Raw genomic sequence first — 21,926 nt, 5'->3', positions numbered from 1 at the left:
AACCGCGAGGTCCATACAGGAAAGGCTCTGAAGTGTTTGCCATATGAGAGCAGTTCAAATAGACAGCATGGCTGAGGCAGCATGTGCTTGATGCTGTATACCGATAATTCTCTTTCCGATCAGCTGCTGTAGATCTGTGATTCCACACTCAGATACAGTGATATAAATACTCTGAGTGGTGCAGTAAGAGTAATATGGAAAAAGATGATCCGCTGTGGCAACCCCGAGCAGCTGAAAGAAGAAGAAGAAGGTGAAGTGGGAGTAACAACACTAAAGCAGCGATAGTATTTGGAATAGTTTGGCCATTCCGTGAACCATCATATTGTTACAGGTTAATTACAATCAGATGCCTTAAACTAATAAACAATATGCGGTCAATTTCAGTGTATTTGATAAAATTGCGTCAGGGACGTGGATCTAAAAAGTAGCACTGCTTTGACGCTGGGTGCCACCAGTTTGCAAAACCGAGGAGAACTTGCATATGCCAGGGTTTGAGCTACCTTTGAAAATGTGCGTGGCTTTACTTCAAGTTTAGGTTTTATACATTGCGATTTGAGTGTAGAAATGGGAGTACACAACATTTTTGGCTCCTGGACAGTGTGTGGTGGGCTCACAGAGGAGCTTCAAGTGGAAAAGGACAAACAAACTGGAATTGCCTTTACTTCAATATTAGCACATAGACTCCCACGAAGAATCCCAGCACACCACTCTTAAGTCAGCGGGTAACTGATGTTCTATAATATTTGAAATTGGAAAAAATAAAATTCTCACTTAGAGGATTTCTAAAAAACTTTTTTTTTTAAATATTGCCAGACTTAATCAAGGACATTTTAGAATAAGCTTCCATTTCAGGGAAAACGATACCCTTCTTTTCTTGTTCCTTTTATAAAGTAGCTTATTGCTCGCTGGCTCTTCTCTCTTTCTCTTGGATGAGGATCGAATTTTGTTTTGATATGCTAAATTTGTCTCAATTCTATGGAATGTTATTTCTCTGTTAAAATATATCTCTCTATTATATAAAAAAAATCCTGGTACGAAATTAGACTTTTTAGCCTGGGACGAGACAAGACTTTTTCAGAGAGATAATTTCATGTCCTGCGAGACGAAACTTTGTGCCAAGAGATTTAACCATGCCTGAGGCCGGAAATAAAAGAAAAAGAGTAGGACAAACTAGAACGTCGTAAAGAATTAAAAAATGTTGGCGAGATACACATGCAGAGCAGGTTAGAGATAATGAAAGTACTAAAATTCGAAAGTCTCAAAAAACTGATAGTAAAGATCGCATTAGTGCAAACATATGGAAATTATTACTTGGTGAAATAATGGAACAGCAAAAAGAGATTGAATATATGGACAAAGGTGATAGGACAGAAGTGTGTAGATATTGTTTGGATTTAAACTTTAAGTCAGAGACTTGTAGATCATCTAATTCGAGATGCCATCAGGGAAAAGTAGTGTTTCTTCCCAATGAAGAGGTGTATCTGCGAGAATTAAAAGATTTGTTGTTTGATGAAAGTGAAATCCTGAGAGAGAAAATTTCAAGCCCCGCGAGACATGACTTTATGCAAAGAGATTTGGAAAAGTCGATACCACTTTGTAGCTTCACCGTTATGACGTGACAGTGGTTGTGAAGGGCTGTGTCCTGGAGGTCACACCATATGACATCATCGATGTGATGATTTATACGCTGGCGCGATGTGTCATCCACAATTAATTTGTAACAGACTTTGTGCAAACCTTTCTCAGCACTGTTTATAATTCTAACTCTCAACATTTGGTTTTTTGAATAACTTTTGTGTTTACGCAGTTTAGTTGTGTTGTGAGGTACGGGAGTCCCGAAAGCACAGGTGCCAAATCACTTTCAAAAGTTGCCTGTTAAATACCCAAAGGGCCGAAAAAATCTTTATAAAAATAGAAAGGTTTACTTTGCTTTGGAAGCCACAAAGCTCCGGAGAGCACAAAAGAGTGGCCTGAAAAGTCAAGGTGACCTGCTTGTGAAACATGGAGGAGGCTCGCTTGTGTCTCAAGACTATGAAGACATTCCCGACCGAGGGACAGAAAGCTCGTCTCAGTCACGGGTCATGGACCCTCCAACAGGATTAGGAGCCAAAACACTCAGCTGAAAGCAGCCAAGAATGGCTACGAACAAAACATAGGTCTATTCTAAAGTGACCTTCTTGGAGCCCTGATGTGAATCCCATCGAACGTCTATGGACAGAACTGAAACATTCTGTCTGGACAGGACGGACCACCAGCCACTTGACTGCTTCAAGCTGTTTTTTTGCTCCAGAAAGCGTGAACAAACAGGTATACAATACAATTTATTTTTTTTGTATAGTCCAAAATCAGTGAAGAAGTGCCACAATGGGCTTTAACAGACCCTGCCTCTTGACAGCCCCCCAGCCTTGACTCTCTAAGAAGACAAGGAAAAACTCCCAAAAAAACCCTTGGGAAAGGCAGTTCAAAGAGAGACCCTCATTGTTGTCAAAAAGGTATGTAATATGTAATAACTATGTGAATTTACATACTGTAGAGGCTCGTGAAATATAAAACAGAGTGACATTTGCCATAAGTATTTTATGTTGATCTGTGTGTGAAGCCATTGCTTTGTTTGATTTTTAGAAAACTCAGATTTTTTTTTTTTTTTTTTAAATATTCAGCCCTGGGACCAAAGGGAAAACAACAATTAGCCTTAAAAGAGTGAAACATAAGTCAATATTACAGGCACATATCACTAAAATAACACAAATCAGGTTTCTGTATACAAAAAAAAATTAAATTCAGTTGAATTGTTCTTAAAAGTGAACATCTACTCACTCCCTCATGCGCTTCATCTTGGTCTCTGCCATAGTGCAGTTGATAACCCGAGACCCCTGGGGAACAGCTGGAACCCTCCTAGTGACTGTCGCTGCACCTGAAAATCAATGAACACACATTTTAGGTTGAACCTCCCTCGTTGTCACCAGCATAATGGCAGGGACTAGGACACCAAATCCAAGTCTGTCTAAGGTGTTCTTCAAGAAAATGTGGGCCATTAGATCAGAGATGTGATGAATAGTTGAGCCCACAAGGCAGATCTGAATATGGCTGCAGGGATTTGATTGGAACTCAACAAGACTTGAATGGTAAAACATGGACCCCACAAGAAGTGGGAAGACATGAAGAGGAAGAAGGAGAAGGCTTCTCATCGTTGCAGTCAATGGCTTCATGGAGGCTGGTATGATATTGTATTGTATTTTGTACAAATGTGTGTCACGTGTGTATTGTATGTCACCGCCTGGCCTTTCACACATTTAACCACATGCGTGGCAGCTTCCTTCACCCCAGGACTGAGAGTGAAAAGGCGGTGATTGACAGCATCGCCCTTGGAGGGCGGGATTTCCTCACGGCCTTCAGGAACTGCTCCCAGTCAGTAGCTAACAGTGTTGTGCAAGTTCACACCTCACAAGAACTCACTCAGAGTTCAGTTCACACAGATTAAAATGAATAAATTCACGTTCATAGAGCACCATTTCAATTTTGAACTACCGTATATACTCACGTATAAGTCGGGTCTTGAAACCCGAAAAATTGATCATAAAAATCAGACCCGACTTATACGCCTGTTCAAAAATGTGACACTTAAATTTTTTTTTTTACATCTTCTTGCCTCCTCCAATCTCACACCAGTTTCTCAGACGCATCGAATTTTGTTGCAGCAACGCAGTTACCAATTTCTTTCGCTGCTTCAACGACTTTTAATTTAAAACCAGCTTCATATTTTCTTCTGACTGAACGCTCCATCGTAGATAAGGGATGCTCTTACGATAAAGGTGTACGAGGGTGTGAGATACCAAAAAACATAACTCGGAGCAAATGTCGCTTCGGAATAGTTTGGGTGTTACCGTATGGTCACGTAGGCACAATAGAGAGAGAGATAGGTTAGCAGCACACGCCGATAGATAGATAGATAGATAGATAGATAGATAGATAGATAGATAGATAGATAGATAGATAGATAGATAGATAGATAGATAGATAGATAGATAGATAGATAGATAGATAGATAGATAGATAGATAGATAGATAGATAGATACTTTATTAATCCCAATGGGAAATTCACAATACAGCACATTGCTGCACTCACGTAGGAAAAAAAAGGCTGTGTGCTCCGTGGTGACTCTCTCAGGTGGACGTTAGCATATCGTAATCTCTTGGACCAATAGGGTGAGTTTTCTAAATTCGACTTATACAACCGACATATAAAATACCGGAAATCTATACTAATAAAAGGCAAAGCCCTCACTGACTCACTCACTCACTCACTCACTCACTAATTCTTCAACTTCCTGTGTAGGTGGAAGGCTGAAATTTGGCAGGCTCATTCCTTACAGCTTACTTACAAAAGTTAGGCAGATTTCATTTCGAAATTCTACGCGTAATGGTCATAACTGGAACCTCTTTTTTGTCCATATAGTGTAATGGTGTGCAGCTCGATGGCTGTGGGAGGCAGAGTCGCGTATCACGTCATCACGCCTTCTACGTAATCAAGTGAAATGAAAACAAGGAACAGCCCCAAAAAGCACTGACGAAAACATTCATTACACAATTGAGAAGGCAACAAAACAATAAGAAGCGAGCGAGTGACGCATAGAAGCATATTTATAAGTGCAGCTACTGCGGAAACAAAGCACGGTGTAAACCGTAAGTTTAAATTAAGTTTATAGAAATGCTCCCCCTGCCGTTTGCAATACCATATTCGTGAGATACAAGTTTAATGAGAAAGACACGAGGTATAAACGAGACTTTGAATCACTTTGTAACGGAGTTAAAATTGCTGTAGCGAGAAACTTTTAAGTGCCGGGTCTTAGCTAACATTAAATAAAGCCGTGGACATCGCAACATCACACAAGAGAGCGGCTCATGTGAACTGACTGAACGCAGCACGAGTGATCACTTCGATGAATTAAACATGTTCAAAAAACACATTACACAATCGATAAGGTAGGAAAAGAATATGAAGCGACTGACGCATACAGGCATAAATTAAGTTCATAGACCTACAAAAGATTGCCATTGATTTGAGGCAAGATTGCTTTTCTCCTGTATAACTATACATTGCATTCTCAACAGTAAGCTTGCACAGCTTGGTCATATTCCAACAGGAGTGCTGAACTGACAACGTGGTATACAAACAGAACTCTAACAATCGTAATAAACGAACACTGAAACAACGGAGAACCCGTGGATTAAATAAAAAGGCTGCTTCCTTGGCAAAGCAATGAAAAAGGATGGCGCAGAAAAATCCACAAGTTACTAGACACGCTCTCGCTAAATACTCGCAGGCAAATCCGCAAGTTGTATGTTGCATGCTCAAGAGTAAGCTCAGCGCACAGCTTGGTCATATTACAACCGGAGGGCCGAACTGACAACGTGGTATACAAAGAGATCCTTAACAAATAATTATTTGTATATTTTCCCTCAGTTTAAAAATGTTTACTTTTCTTCTTAATAACAATTTTAAGGCAGTACTTCGCCGCTGCGAAGCGCGGGTATTTTGCTAGTTATACAATAAAATCAAGTCCTGACTTATGTGTGGGAGAACTTAACTGAGAGTACAGGTGCTGGTCATAAAATTAGAATATCATGACAAAGTTGATTTATTTCAGTAATTCCATTCAAAAAGTGAAACTTGTATATTAGATTCATTCATTACACACAGACTGATGTATTTCAAATGTTTATTTCTTTTAATTTTGATGATTATAACTGACAACTAATGAAAGTCCCAAATTCAGTATCTCGTAAAATTAGAATATTGTGAAAAGGTTCAATATTGAAGACACCTGGTGCCACACTCTAATCAGCTAATGAACTCAAAACACCTGCAAAAGCCTTTAAATGGTCTCTCAGTCGAGTTCTGTAGGCTACACAATCATGGGGAAGACTGCTGACTTGACAGTTGTCTAAAAGACGACCATTGACACCTTGCACAAGGAGGGCAAGACACAAAAGGTCATTGCTAAAGAAGCTGGCTGTTCACAGAGCTCTGTGTCCAAGCACATTAATAGAGAGGTGAAGGGAAGGACAAGATGTGGTAGAAAAAAGTGGACAAGCAATAGGGATAACCGCACCCTGGAGAGGATTGTGAAACAAAACCCATTCAAAAATGTGGGGGAGATTCCCAAAGAGTGGACTGCATCTGGAGTCAGTGCTTCAAGAACCACCACACACAGACGTATGCAAGACATGGGTTTCAGCTGTCGCATTCCTTGTGTCAAGCCACTCTTGAACAAGAGACAGCGTCAGAAGCATCTCGCCTTTGGACTGCTGCTGAGTGGTCCAAAGTTATGTTCTCTGATGAAAGTAAATTTTGCATTTCCTTTGAAAATCAAGGTCCCAGAGTCTGGAGGAAGAGAGGAGAGGCACAGAATCCACGTTGCGTGAGGTCCAGTGTAAAGTTTCCACAGTCAGTGATGGTTTGGGGTGCCATGTCATCTGCTGGTGTTGGTCCATTGTGTTTTCTGAGGTCCAAGGTCAACGCAGCCATCTACCAGGAAGTTTTAGAGCACTTCATGCTTCCTGCTGCTGACGAACTTTATGGAGATGCAGATTTCATTTTCCAACAGGACCTGGCACCTGCACACAGTGCCAAAGCTACCAGTACCTGGTTTAAGGACCATGATATCCCTGTTCTTGATTGGCCAGCAAACTCGCCTGACCTTAACCCCATAGAAAATCTATGGGGTATTGTGAAGAGGAAGATGCAATACGCCAGACCCAACAATTCAGAAGAGCTGAAGGTCACTATCAGAGCAACATGGGCTCTCATAACACCTGAGCAGTGCCACAGACTGATCGACTCCATGCCACGCCGCATTGCTGCAGTAATCGAGGCCAAAGGAGCCCCAACTAAATATTGAGTGCTGTACCTGCTCATACTTTTCATGTTCATACCTTTCATTTGGCCAACATTTCTAAAAATCCTTTTTTGCATTGGTCTTAATTGATATTCTAATTGTCCGAGATACTGAATTTGGGACTTTCATTAGTTGTCAGTTATAATCATCAACATTAAAAGAAATAAACATTTGAAATACATCAGTCTGTGTGTAATGAATGAATCTAATATACAAGTTTCACTTTTTGAATGGAATTACTGAAATAAATCAACTTTGTCATGATATTCTAATTTTATGACCAGCACCTGTATATACAGTAGTTCATGTTCACTTCATTTTGTATTTTTTAAGGAGTGAGAATAAATGACCCATGAGTTTACTTTTTTCAAGTTTGCATGCCTTATATTAGGCTAATGCAGTGTTCTTGAATAAAATATAATAATTATGAAGACTTTTTAATTTAAATACACCTTATTGAGTTATACCCAGCAACAAACACATATAACCATATATGCTAATATCCTCCCAGTCAAAAAAGAAATTAAATCGATGTAAGTATACATATAAATTACCGCTCTATTTCCAACCGTGTCATACAGATGGTGACTCTGGAGCCAGCGTGTAGGTGAACTAACCTCAAAATTCGCATCACGTATTGCATGTCCAATGGGGAAAAATATAAAGTGGCCTCGCGAAGCACAACATTTTCCTAAAAGTGAAAGTGGAGCTTCACCGCGTGCTCGTGTCAGCGGGTATGAAGCTTAAGCACAAGCAGGCAGACACAGACAGCGCTGATTTGAAGTTACTTTTTTCCGAATACAAATAAATGGCAAAATATTTGTACGAAATAAATATTTGTAAAAATCCACTATTTGTGCTTATCCGATGTGGGAGACAGCTGGCAGTTCAACCTGGCTGGGATGCCCATGGAATGGAAAGGTGGGGGAAGGCAACTGATCAAGGACACTGCCTCCCCCAAGATGATAGTTGGTAGCTTCCCTGGACTGTAGCGGTGCCCCAGATGCCCACAGTGCACTATGGGACTTGGAGTTCAGCAACATAGCCCTGCTGGGTATGGCCATTAGGAGACGCTACAGGGAGACTGGGGATTCCCTACTGGTTACTGTGATGGACGGCCGGCTTCCTATTCCGGCCCTCACTCCCAGGCCGCCAGGAGGAGCTCTCCCGACAGCATGGATAAGCCCCGAATTCCAGCAGGGCCTCATGGACTATGTAGTTTTTATGCACAGCCCTGCTGGATACCTTGGGGACCACTGGGAGTCGCTGTCGGGAGGCCCGGGGTCTCATATATGCCCTATAACCCGGAAGTGCATCATAATCCCGGGACAGGAAGAAACGACGTGCTTCCAGGGTGAAGATATGGACTGTTTACCCTGACCCGGAAGGAATAAGGAATTGTGGGCTGTTGGGCAGGAACACCTCCGGGTCAGGGTGTATAAAAGGACTCTGGGAAAGCCCAGACACTGAGCTGAGCTGGGAGGTAGGGTGGCTAAGTGTCTGGGAGAGGAGGAGTGAGTACTGAGAGAATTGTAATAGTTATATGAGTAGTGTGGAGTGGGGGGTGCTTTGTGCACGTGATCATTGTAAAATAAAGAAGTCTTGTGCTTTTACCTGGTGTTTGGAGTGGTACCTGAGGGTTCAAGAGGTGGATCGATACCTCAACTGCTACATTACATAGCCCGGAAGTACTTCAAAGTTACGGGGAGAGAAGTAATTCCGGGTTGAAAAAATTGCAAGTTTTCCTTCTGACTCGGAGGTAATAAAGAGTCATGTGGATGGAAGGATGGAAGCACTTCAAGTTCAAGGACTATATAAAGGACTGTTGGAGACCCAGCAAGCAAGCCGGAGTCGGGATGAGTGTGACAGAGCTTGCTGGGAGGTATGGAGGAGAGAATTATTGTGTTTATTTATTGTATTGCCTGTTTATTGTGGCCGGGGTGCTTTGGACGCACTGCTTAGAAAGAGGAAGAATTATAAATACTTCTGAGTGCTTTTAACCTGTGTCTGCGTCTGTCTGTTGGGTTTAATGGGGCGACAGCGACCCCTAGCATTCTCACACCGAATACCGTATTTGAATTTGGCTCCACCCCTACCCTCATTATAGGGTAGGGCAAAATGTTTAATCTGGACCTAAACCAGTTCCAGAATGTCACCTAAAACTGAACTAGCTCACGTTCAAGTTCTTCACTTGCAAATACGTTACGTTAAGTTCACCGTTCTTAGAAAAATGAGCTTGTTCAATGAGAAAACCCCGTAAGTTATATGTCTGATTCAAGCACTGGAATCACATTCTTTTGAGAGGGAAAGACTAAAGGAGAAAAGAGGAGGACTCTGTTGGCACTGAAAAGAAAGGGATTAAGGACACATCTGCCATTGCTGAGGCCACCTACACACCTTTATAAGACCATGCTTAGCTGCACTTACTGGGAATTCCTCATTCATGGGGAGCGCTTGCAAGCCCCAGTCCTCATCACGAATCAAGTCAAGTTGAGGAGCATGCACTGGTACAGCGTGTTGCCGCACCCACCACACAACGAAACAGCTTGCGATCCCGGTTGGCAACCCCCCAGGAAAACACATGGTCCAGCCTCTCGGGTCCCCAACAATGAGGGTCATGTGAGCTGGATCACCCTAGGAGAATTGCACAACATGGCTGTAATGCCATAACTGACGCTCCCTCACAATGCAGGTCATGTGCCTCATTCAGGACTCTGTGACCAACACAAAGTCAAACCAGCGGTGCCCAAGGATTCTCCAAAGAGATACAGTACTGAAGGAGTCCAGGCTTCATCTCAGGTCACTGGATAGCGTCCATGTCTCACAAACAGGGAGCACCAGGACTCGGATTAATAAAGTATCTATCTATCTATCTATCTATCTATCTATCTATCTAAAGACTTGGACCTTTTTCCTTTTGTGCCACTCACCCCTTTCCAGCGACCTCATGATCCCCCATGCTCTCCCAATCCGTCTACTGACTTCATAGGAAGAGTCACCAGAAACATGAATGTCACTGCCAAGGTCAGTAAACCTCTCGACGAGGTCGACACTCTCTCCACAGACAGACACACTGCTGATGGCCATGCCCAAGAGGTCATTAAAGGCCTGGCTCTTTGGTTTTTATAAGGACCCTCGCAAGCCCAGACCCTCACTCAGTCTCTCGAGAGCCCCGATGAGAGCCTCCATTGACTCCCCAAAGATCACAACATCATCAGCAAAGTCAAGATCCGTGAATCTTTCTTCACCAACAGATGCCCCACAGCCGCTGGACCCCACGACTTTGCCCAGCACCTAGTCCATGTAAGCATTGAACAGAGTAGGAGGAAGAACACACCCCTGATGGACCCCAGAATTAACTGGGAAAAATGCAGAGGTTCTGCCTCCTCTTCTCTAGACAGCACTCACAGTACCAGTGTACAGGCCAGCCATGATATCCAGAAACCTTGAGGGGATCCCACGAACACTCAGGATGTCCCACGGGGCAGCTCAATCAACTGAGTCGAACACTTCATGAAAATCAACAAAGGCTGCAAAGAAACTCTGCCGATATTCGTGTTAGCACTCAATGAGAACCCTCTGTGCCAGGATGTGGTCGATGGTAGACTCCAAAACAGCTGAGTGGATGTTCATAAAATTGTGCAGAGAATACTCAGACAGGTTCACTTTCTGTACACTTTACTGGGCTTTAAATTTCATGTTAAATGAATAAATGTGCCATTTTTACCCATTAGTCCACACTCCGTAACCCATAATGCCAAAGTGAAAATGTGTTCAGAAAGGTTTGCCAATTCATTAAAAATCAAAAAGTGAACTCTCTCTCTCCTTCTGAGAAGTATTCCTGTTGTGTTCAGGTCCATCCTGTTTGCTTTCCTTCTCCTTGAGATGGCATCTAGAACTTGATTTGAGTCCTCCTGTGGTAAACTGAATTCACTGGACGTCATTTAGAAAGGCACACGTGTACCTTTGTACTGAAGGTCCTACAATACACAATGCATGTCAAGAGGAAAACCAAGCCATGAAGTTCAAGGAACCCTCTGCAGACCCCCATGATCAAATTGTGATGACACAGAGATCAAGGAAACTGTTTGTAAAGCTCTGAGTGTTCCAGAAGCACAGTGGCCTTAAGAATTGTGAAATGGAAGAAGTTTGGAACCACCTAGAGTTGGCCATCAGGCCAAAATGAGTAACCAGCCAAGAAGAACCTTGATCAGAGAGGTGACCAAGAACCCAAAGATCAATCTAAGAGAGCTTCAGAGGGATGACCAACTCAGCAGCACTCCATCAATCCTGTGTTTATGATCGAGCAGGCAGAAGGAAGCCCCTCTTGAATGATAACACAAATGACAGTTTCATGGATTCTGAGAGCCTGAGGAAAAAGACTCTCTGGTGTGATGAGACAAAAACTGAACTCTTTGGGCGGAACTCCAAGCACTTAGTCTGGTGAAGACCAGGCACTGCTCAACACCGGTATATCATCATCCCTACGGTGAAGTATGGTGGGGGCAGCATCATGCTACAGGGGTGCATCAGAGAGAAAATTTGATCAGAATTGAGGAAAGGATGAATGCAGCCAAATCCAGAGGGGTCCTTGAAGAAAACCTGCTCCAGAGTGCATACCACCTCAGAATGAGGGGACAGTTCATCTTCCAGCACGAAAATAACCTGAAACATCTAAAACTTTGAGTGTCAGACTTAAACCTCATTGACCACGAGGGCAGAGACCTGAAGATGGCAGTTTGCAGATGTTTCCCATCCAATCTGTTTGTGCTTGAAAGGATCTGTCAATAATAATAATAACAGCAAAAAATCATTTGACAGTGTCCCACATACATGGCAAGCACAAATACTACACTTATACAAGATACACCTCATACTCGGACACTAATGGGACCCTAGGAGACAACACAGAATGGACATCTCAACAACGCAACACTACACACAGACTTGATTCAAAGAAGACTTGACATCTTCTGCGGAGACTCACTTAGCCCTGTCTGGCTCTTAACCGACAATCAAACGGGTTAAACAAGGAAAAACGATAACTGTCCTTGAATGGCTCAGACTTAAACCTCTTAGATCATGAGTGCAGACCATAAGATGACAATTTGCAGATGCTTCCCATCCAATCTATCTGAGCTTGAGAGGATCTGTTGATGATAATAATAATAATAATAATAATAATAATAATAATAATAATGGGATCTGGCATGTGACAATGGCCCCTATCATCCATCCTCAAATGGGCAAGCAGAGCGAATGGTACAAACAACAAAGGATGCTCTACGGAGAATCATAGCTGGTAATTGGCAAACACGCCTTGCAAGATTTTTGCTATCTCAGCACACCATGTCCAACTCTTCCACAGGGAAGAGTCCGGCAGAGTTGCTAATGAAAAGACGACTGACCACTGCACTTGATCGCCTTCTCCCAGACTTTCAAGCTGACATGAATATGAAGCAAGAGGAACTAGCACAAAAGCAGGGGGGGGGGGTGTTTAGGCAATTTTGACCCTTACAGACAGTATATGCATGCAATTTTGTAGGAGAACCATGATGGGTGCCAGCAGTAGTGCAAGAGGCAACTGGCCCGGTGTCTTACCGTGTGCAAACAGAAGATGGACACATTTGCCGTTGCCATGTTGATCAGCTTCGAGAGCAGATGATGGATGAAGAGCCAGTGACCAAAGCAGAGTCAATGCAGCAGCCAGCCACCACTGTTCAGCGGCCTCCTAGTAGCCCAGAAACACCAACTTCTTCTGAATCTACTACAGATGATACAGTAGTGACACCAACCCCTGAAACTGGTAAACCTGTGGATGTTAAGACCCCGCAGCCTATGGTGTCACTAAGGCCCCGTAGAGCTCTTCTTAGGCCAAAACGTTACAAAGATATTTAAAACTGGGGGAAAGGAGTGTTGTGTATTTGTATGTTCAGTAACAAGTTACATTTCTATTGACATTCCTGTTGTTAGTAATTTCCTGTAGAATGTTAGTGGGTGGGATTTTAGAAGGAAAAAGGAAGTTCTTAAAAAAAAAAAAGGTTTTTGTTTCTATTTCTTTACGGAGAGAACCTAATGAGAAACTGACACAATTTTACAGTTATTAAAAACGATATTTAAGAATCATTATCAACGTCTGTGTGTCGTAATCCGATATTATATTTGGATGATAAGGGGGCATTGTCACATGCCAGATCCCATTTCTTTCTGTGAACTCTTTGAATTCAGCAGATGTAAATAAATCCAGTATAATATCGGATTACGACACACAGACGTTGATAAGGATTCTTAAATATCCATATTACTAACTGAGAATACAGTAATCCCTCGCTATATCGCGCTTCGCCCTTCGCGGCTTCACTCCATCGCGGATTTTATATGTAAGCATATTTAAATATATATCGCGGATTTTTCGCTGCTTCGCGGGTTTTTGAGGACAATGGGTCTTTTAATTTCTGGTACATGCTTCCTCAGTTGGTTTGCCCAGTTGATTTCATACAAGGGACGCTATTGGCAGATGGCTGAGAAGCCACAACTTACTTTTCTTTCTCTCTCTCTTGCGCTGACTATCTGTGATCCTGACGTAGGGGATGTAAGCAGGGGGGCTGTTCGCACACCTAGACGATACGGACGCTCGTCTAAAAATGCTGAAAGATTATCTTCACTTTGCTACCTTCTGTGTGCAGCTTTTAAGTATGCTGCACGGTGCTTCGCATACTTAAAAGCTCAAAGGGCACGTATTGATTTTTTTATCTGTCTCCTCTCTCTCTGTCTCTTCCTGCTCCTGACGGAGGGGGTGTGAGCTGCCGCCTTCAACAGCTTTGTGCCGCGGTGCTTCGCATACTTAAAAGCAAACAGCCCTATTGATTTATTTGCTCCTTTGAAGAGGAAGATATGTTTGCATTCTTTTAATTGTGAGACTGAACTGTCATCTCTGTCTTGTCATGGAGCACAGTTTAAACTTTTGAAAAAGAGACAAATGTTTGTTTGCAGTGTTTGAATAACGTTCCTGTCTCTCTACAACCTCCTGTGTTTCTGCGCAAATCTGTGACCCAAGCATGACAATATAAAAATAACCATATAAACATATGGTTTCTACTTCGCGGATTTTCTTATTTCGCGGGTGGCTCTGGAACGCAACCCCCGCGATGGAGGAGGGATTACTGTAAACTGGATATTGACGCAGGGACACGGCGATGGGACCATGAGACGTACTGCGCAGGCACGCATCTCATAGACCCGCAAGCGATGTCGTACCCACCGCGAACGAAGGAGTCACGGACCAAGAACGAAAGAGCTCAACTAACGTCAATGAGAAATGAAGCAACAACGCGCCCATAGCTACCACTAACGACACAACCACACAAAAAAGAAGATACTGCGCTGCACACACCCAGAGTCACACGTCACAGGCTACGGAGGCCCCACAGGTCCACAAAGATAGTACGGAAGCCGCAGACGTCACCGCCATATTGTGTGTGGCACTACTGCGGAGTGAAGGCGCAGGTGTCACCGCCATATTGTGAGTGGCACTACTGCGGAGTGAAGTTAGGAATAATGTGCTGCTTGGGATTATACAAACTGCTGAACGCTTTTCACCAAATTCAAACACAATACAGCTCAACGATACAAACACGAGCCCACCTGGATAAGATCAATGAACACAGGCGCCTACAACGCGCGTCTGAAACTGCGGAAGCAAAGCAGGCACGGATTCAAAACGAACAAGCTCGACTGACGGATATACAAACACGAGCCCGCCTGGATAAAATCAATGAACGCAAGCGCCTACAACGCGTGTCTGAAATGCCGTGGGCAAAGCGGGCACGGCTCCAAAACCAGGCCCGGCCTTAGGCATAGGCGAAGTAGGCGACCGCCTAGGGCCCCGGCGTCCGGGGGGCCCCGAAACGTCTCCTTGGTCTAATTTTCACACATTTCGCAGAGCTTCCAGGGGGGCTCCACCCCCCTCAGGGTGCCCCTGGACCCCCCCTTTCGCCTAGGGCCCCATAATACCTAAGACCGGGCCTGCCAAAACGAACGAGCTTGACTAATGTATTTCAGGATACCCAACGTCGGGGGTAGGCGAGCGAAGCCCCCTTGTAGTTTTTAATAACTGTAAAATCGTGTCAGTTTCTCATTAGGTTCTCTCCTTAAAAAAAAACAAAAACCGTTTTTTTAAGAACTTCCTTTTTCCTTCTAAAATCCCACCCACTAACATTCTACAGGAAATTACCAACAACAGGAATGTCAATATAAATTTAACTTGTTACTGAACATACAAATACACAACAATAATAATAATGACAGCAAAAAAGCCCACTGCATGTCTCTCGGATTAACGCGAATAAATTGGTACCACAAGCGAACCATGATACTTAGTGGGATGAGAGAAGTCCAACATGTGGCAAGAGGTGGAGCGACTCAAATGGAGGCTGGCACGTGAGTGAGGAGGGCACCGCGTGGCTCCATAGTCCTGACATCACGCTCCCCATCCCTCAGCCGCAGCCTTTTCAGATTTGTGCAAATATATCACTCCTGCAAGTGAATTATGATACTTAGGGCAATGACAGAAGTCGCAAAATCAACCGGAATATTCAAGCAAATTATAGAAAAAAACCCGATCTAAATCCGTTAAGTAGTTCTCTGGTGAAAAGTGGACAGACAGACAGATAGACGTTGGATTTTATATATAGAGAGATATTCATCCATCCATTATCCAACCCGCTATATAATAACTACATTGTCACAGGGGTCTGCTGGAGCCAATCCCAGCCAACACGGGGCACAAGGCAGGAAAAAAACCCCGGGCAGGGTGCCAGCCCACCGCAGTATACAGAGATATGTAAAATTCCTGCATTTCCCAAACAGAAGCAGACAGGAGTAACCCAGAGACAAAGAGAGCCATCAAGTTGGGAGTTGAACCCAAATCCTTTGGAGCAGCAGCATGAGCCACAGCTCTACTTTACCAGCCATATGGGCGACTGACTGAAGCAGAAGCTGAGCTGAATAAAGAAACACCAGCGGGATGTCAGGCGTCATCCTAAAGTTACAGGAAAGAAGGAGTAAACAGAGGCCGGGAAGTGAACGTTCATTATCCATCTACAGAAATAATGATGGCTGAAGCATTCCAGGAAGGCGTCAAAGAGAAACCGAAGGATCCATCTTGCAAATGATCAGCCGAGAAATGAAGGAAGGATTGAAATAATGAAGCTGGACTATAAAGAGTGATGGGTAATCAGAATCAAGGAGCGCAGGATTGTGACACGAGGACTGATGAGGAGAGGATGGAATGAGAATCTGAGGGAGAGATGGAGGAGACAAGAGAGGCGGCGGATATCACAGCTGACATGACACAAGAAATGAAGTGAAATGAGTGCAGCAGACGACGACAAAGGAGACAACAACCAGAATTACACCGGGGTTGGGGGGGGTATGATGGCAGGAAACGGACGAGCTGTAGAGGCGGACGGATCAGGGGAGAAAAAAATAAAGAGAACATGCAGATCAAATGGCGGAAATATGAAATGTATGAGCACAACTCGCCAAAAATGAAAACCCAATTAACAAGTCACTCGTTACAGAGATCAGAAATAATAATAATAATAATAATAATAATAGTACATTTTATTTATACAGTGACAGAATGATAAATAACTAACAGTCACGGGCAGGCAGCAGGGTATGGAGACTTCAGTTAAATCCCAGCCTTTGAGCCCAGTTTGGCCACATCCCTCATGAGGTTTGCATGCTTTATCCATGTCCATCTGGGTTAGTCACTACATTTGTGGAGTTCTCCTTGTGTCTCACAAGAACTGGCCATATGAAGTTTGACCGTTCTTCATGTGTTTCTCTGAGCTGGTCAGTCACCCAAGTCCGGTTGGCAGGTTGTCCCCATGTCCATCTGGATCAGTCACTACAGTTGTGGAGTTTGCATGTTCTCCTTGTGTCTCACTAGGCTGGTCTAATACTAAACAAATGAAGTTTCACCATTCTCCAAGTGCTTCTCATCTGGTCAGTAACCAAGTCCAGTTGGTAGGTTGTCTCCATGTCTGTTTGTATGTTCTTCATGTGCTTCCCTGAGCTGGTCAGTCACCCAAGTCCATTTGACAGGTCGTCCCCATGTCTGTCTGTGTTGGTCACTACAGTTGTGGAGTCTGCATGTTCTCCTCGTGTCTGTATTGTCTGGTCCAGTACTAACCAAATGAAGTGTGAATGTTCTTTATGTGTATCTCTGAGTTGATCAGTACACAAGAACAGCTGGCATGTTGTCCCCACGTCTCTCTGAGTTGGTCACTACATTTGTGGAGTTTGAATGTTTTCCTTGTGTCTAACTAGGCTGGTCTAATACTAACCAAATGAAGTTTGACCATCTTCATGTGTTTCTCATCTGGTCAGTCACCAAGTTCAAGTTGGCAGGTTGTCTGCAAGTCTGTTTGTCTGTTGTTCATGTGCTTCCCAGAGCTGATCAGTTACCCAAGTCCATTTGGCAGGTTGTACACATGTCTGTCTGAGCTGGTGACTACATTTATGGAGTCTGCATGTTCTCCTCGTGTCTCACTAGGCTGGTCCAGTACTAACTAAATGAAGTGTGAATGTTCTTTATGTGTTTCTCTGAGTTGATCAGTACACAAGAACAGCTGGCAGGATGTCCCCATGTCTGTCTGAGTTGGTCACTACATTTGTGCCTTTGTGTCCATCTACACAAATCCCTAAAAGGTTGGTCACTAAGCATATGGAGCTTGTCTGGGCTGGTGGAACAGAGCTGCCTGACTGTTTAATCAGGACATCCTGACATTTCACCGTTGCATTTAAATTAGAAAATGAGATCACGGATGACATTTAACATTATATTTTGTTCTCTCATAACAGTTTACAGGTAAGAAGTCTTATTTCTCTTAACCAGGTATTCGCCCACAGCCCTAGAATAAGACCCCCAAAAGGCCCCTTGGGTGACTTAATGAACAGAGAGCTGGTCACACTCTTAACAATGCAGCACATGGACACTCGGTCTTTTTTTTCCCACTTGTTTGGACAATTGATCGTTTTAACTGAGCGAGGTGAGGGGGTGATCCCTCTTGGTGATTTTGTTGGATGGTCTCACGATCATTTGGATCCCCCTTGGTGATTATGACATGCAGACACTCGATTGTATCATTGAGAAGGTTAGGAGGTAATTGGTGAAAAGGTTCTCCCCAAGTCTCTGTAGCCGATCACTACATTTGTGAAGTTTGCATGTCCTTGTTGAGTCTGTCTAGGTGGGTCACTGTCCACATGGAGTATTATAGAAAGTAATGCTGCTGTTGTTGTAATCTATGAATAATGGCACATACGCCTCAAAGTTATTCAAGCTTTAAGTGAAAAAAAAAAAACAAAAGTCTGTAGATACCAAAAAAATTAATAATAATAATTCCAAAATGGCTGAGCCTCGTGCTAACGACTTCTCCAAAGGAGTTCAGCCTTCTGAAGCCAGACGGAGCTTAGTGAATGGGAGAACTCAATGAGCTGACAGAAAGAAATTTCAAAAGCAATAGAAAGTGAAAGAAGGAGTGAAGAATCCACCAGAGAGTGTGTGTGTGTGTGTGTGTGTGTGTGTGTGTTAAAGTGTCACACCAAGGTGCACTGGAAAAACAAAGCAATTGGAATTCAGGACTGCAGCGTGAAGCAAACAGCAACTCAAAGGTTTTGAGGACAACCGTCTGAGCTCACAGGGACACACATCTGTAGGCGGCTCATATAAAGTCAGACAGCAATAAGAAGACAGAGAGCAGCAGAATAAAAACACAAGAAAAATATCAGAGGATCAAAGTGGGCCTTACAGAGAGCCGGGCACATCCTGTAAGCTGGTTGGCATGCGGGCACAGAGGACTACATCACCACCAAACAATTCACTGCCCGAATCTGTTGGGCTGGCCTGCTCTCCTGTGTTTCCACTCAGTGGGGGTGTGTGAGTGTGAGTGTGCCCTTTAATGGACTGGCATCTCCTCTAGGATTGGTTATGGTATGGTATCCAGTGCTCTGAACTCCTCATCACCCTTTGCCACAGGAAGCAGGTATAGAAAAAAAGGTGGAAGACATAACTGGTGAACACAAATGGTTATTGTGATTAATTAATAATTATATTATTATATAGCGCCTTTCCTATCTACCTACCTATTATATAGTGCTGTTCATATCTATCTATTTATCTATTAAATACTGCTAATTATCTACTGTATGTGAATTTCCCCTTGGGATTAATAAAGTATCTATCTATTATATAGTGCCTTTCCTATCTATCTATTATATAGTGCTGTTCATATCTGTCTATCTATTTATCTATCATATAGTGCCTTTCCTATCTATCTATTATATAGTGCCTTTCCTATCTATCTATCTATCTATCTTATAGTGCCTTTCACATCTATCTCTCTATTATATAGTGCCTTTCCTATCTATCTGTCTATCTATTATATAGTGACTTTCTTATCTATCTAACTATTGTTTAGTGCCTTTCCTATCTATCTATCTATTATATAGTGCTGTTCATATCTATCTATCATATAGTGCCTTTCCTTTCTATTTATCTATCTATCTTATAGTGCCTTTCACATCTATCTATCTATTATCTCCCCCAAACTATGCGACTCTTTAATTCCACCAGGGGGGTTAAACGTTAATATTTAACATTATACATAGTTATTGTCTGTTTTTTTTTCACCTGTATTATTATCATTCTTTAATTTAATATTATTTATTGTATCAGTATGCTGCTGATGAAGATTGTGAATTTCCCATTGGGATTAATAAAGTATCTATCTATCTATCTATCTATCTATCTATAGTGCTGTTCATATCTATCTATCTATCTATCTATCTATCTATCTATCTATCTATCTATCTATCTATCTATCATATAGTGCCTTTCCTATCTATCTATTATATAGTGCCTTTCCTATCTATCTATATCTATCTTATAGTGCCTTTCACATCTATCTATCTATCTATTATATAGTGCTGTTCATATCTATCTATCTTATAGTGCCTTTCACATTTAGCTATCTATCTATCACATAGTGCTGTTCAAATCTATCTATTCTAAAGTGTCTTTTACAGTTGTCTCTATTATGCTGTATATACAGTAGCATCTTCTTTATTTACTCTTTCTATTATATAGTGCCTTGCACATTTCTCTTTCCCACTTATCTATTGGGTGATCTCTTACTCCTGGCTAAAGGTAGCTGAGACGTCCCACTTCCTGCTTGATAACCTTTTTCCACTTTGGCTCGGTTTGAAGCCCCCAGAATGTTCTGACTGCACACGTTTTTTTTCTTCTTCTAATCGGCCTCAATTTGCTTCTGTTGTAAATGAAATTCCTTCTCAAGCGTCCCATGCTGAGGTGTCCTCTCTTAGCACATTTTAAGTCTGCAGGTATTTTGCAGTGGTGACCCGGTTACTGTGACAACGCAAGTTCTTTAAACTTCCTTTTTTAAAAGAGAAACGCAGCGCCTCAGCTTCAAGTGACTCCATCTATTTAAATGGTGACCCACATTCAAGAAGGCAGACAGAGACAGCACGACGGGCCACCTGTGACTCTCATAGTGACCTGCAGGAGTGAGTGGGCGAGCGAGTCAGATGGGGTGGGGGTGAGGGGGGGTGGTCTGCCACTGACTCAGTCCAGGAAGAATCAGACAGGTGAGGACAGTGAATAGACAACTGAAGGACAGTACAGGAAAACTCGATGCTGACGGTGAAAGAGCTAGAGGGGGTGAAAGGCACTATATAATGAAAAGGCACTGTGTTTATAACAGAAATATAGGCAGATAGACAGGCAGCGAGGTGCGAAAGGCTCTGCATTTATAGACAGATGCTGGAAGGTGCCATGTTTATATTAAATAGATAGATATGAAAGACATTAAATACTGTAGCAATAGATAGATAGATGGGGTGTAATGCACAATATAACAGATTTCAAAGGACATAAATAGAGGGAAAGATAAATAGATGTAAAATGCATTATAAACATAATTCTATTTATTTAATATAAACATAATTTATATATTTATGTTATACTAGCCGTCCCCCGTGGCTCCACCCGTGTAGTAGTGAAACAGGACACTTTAAAAATCATTAAACAAACAGGTATCGCTAGCTAAAAGGAAGCAATGTGCACTCCAACATGTGGCGAGAGGTAGAGCGACTCAAACGGAGGCTGGCGCGTGAGTGAGGAGGGCACCACGTGGCTCCATAGTCCTGACATCACACTCCCCATTCCTCAGCCACAGCCTTTTCAAATTTGCGCAAATATATCACTCCTGCAAGTGAACTATGATACTTAGGGAAATGACAGAAGTCGCAAAATCAATCGTAATGTTCAAACAAAATATAGAGATAACATAATTTTTAGGTATAAAGGTGTGAAAGGCACTATATAAACAATAGATATGAAATGTCTATATGATTAATAATAAAATGTGAAAGGCATTGTATAACACATGGACGGTTTGGCATGAAAGACGTTATATTATAGATAGTGTGATAGACGGCCAGGGACCGTGTCCTACTCGGAGGCCTGGAGAAGCAGGGACCGGGAGAGGGGCAATTCCTACTCCGGGACACGAGAGGGCAGCCCCCCTGGGTTGCATCGGAGCCACGGGCTTGGAGCTTAGAAGATGAACCCTGCTGGGACCGTGACCACCGACAAGGGGGCGCCTGGACAGCTCCGGAGCATTGGCCTGCAGCACTTCCGCCACACCCAGAAATACTGCCAGAAGGTGATCAGAGAGCTGCTGGAGCACTTCCGAGTGGGGTATAAAAGAGGCCACCTCACTCCATTCAAGGAGTCAGGAGAAGGAGGATGACAAGGCTTGCCAGAGGGAGAGTGGAGGAGAAAGACTGGACTGATTCCCTTCATAATTTTAAACACTTCAATCACGTCACCTCTTAATCTTCTTTTGCTTAAACTGTAAAGGCTCAGCTCTTTAAATATCTTCCTCATAATTCAACCCCTGTAGCCTAGTCACTCTTCTCTGGACCTGTTCTAGTGCTGC

At 42.9% G+C, this 21,926-nt stretch overlaps 1 protein-coding gene across 1 annotated transcript in view; it reads right to left on the bottom strand.

Moving 5' to 3' along the window:
* nek11 (NIMA-related kinase 11) overlaps positions 1–21,926 on the bottom strand; it is a 311,548-nt gene that overhangs the window by 67,479 nt on the left and 222,143 nt on the right. Inside the window, exon 15 of the mRNA XM_028817897.2 lies at positions 2,818–2,914. Coding sequence (XP_028673730.1) covers positions 2,818–2,914 — 97 coding nt within the window. The remainder of the gene's footprint in view (positions 1–2,817; positions 2,915–21,926) is intronic.

Source organism: Erpetoichthys calabaricus, chromosome 13 (assembly GCF_900747795.2).
Source record: "Erpetoichthys calabaricus chromosome 13, fErpCal1.3, whole genome shotgun sequence".
In the NCBI taxonomy this organism is placed as follows: domain Eukaryota; kingdom Metazoa; phylum Chordata; class Cladistia; order Polypteriformes; family Polypteridae; genus Erpetoichthys; species Erpetoichthys calabaricus.
Note: the sequence above shows the minus strand (reverse complement) of the source record. Positions and strands in the feature narration are given on the sequence as shown.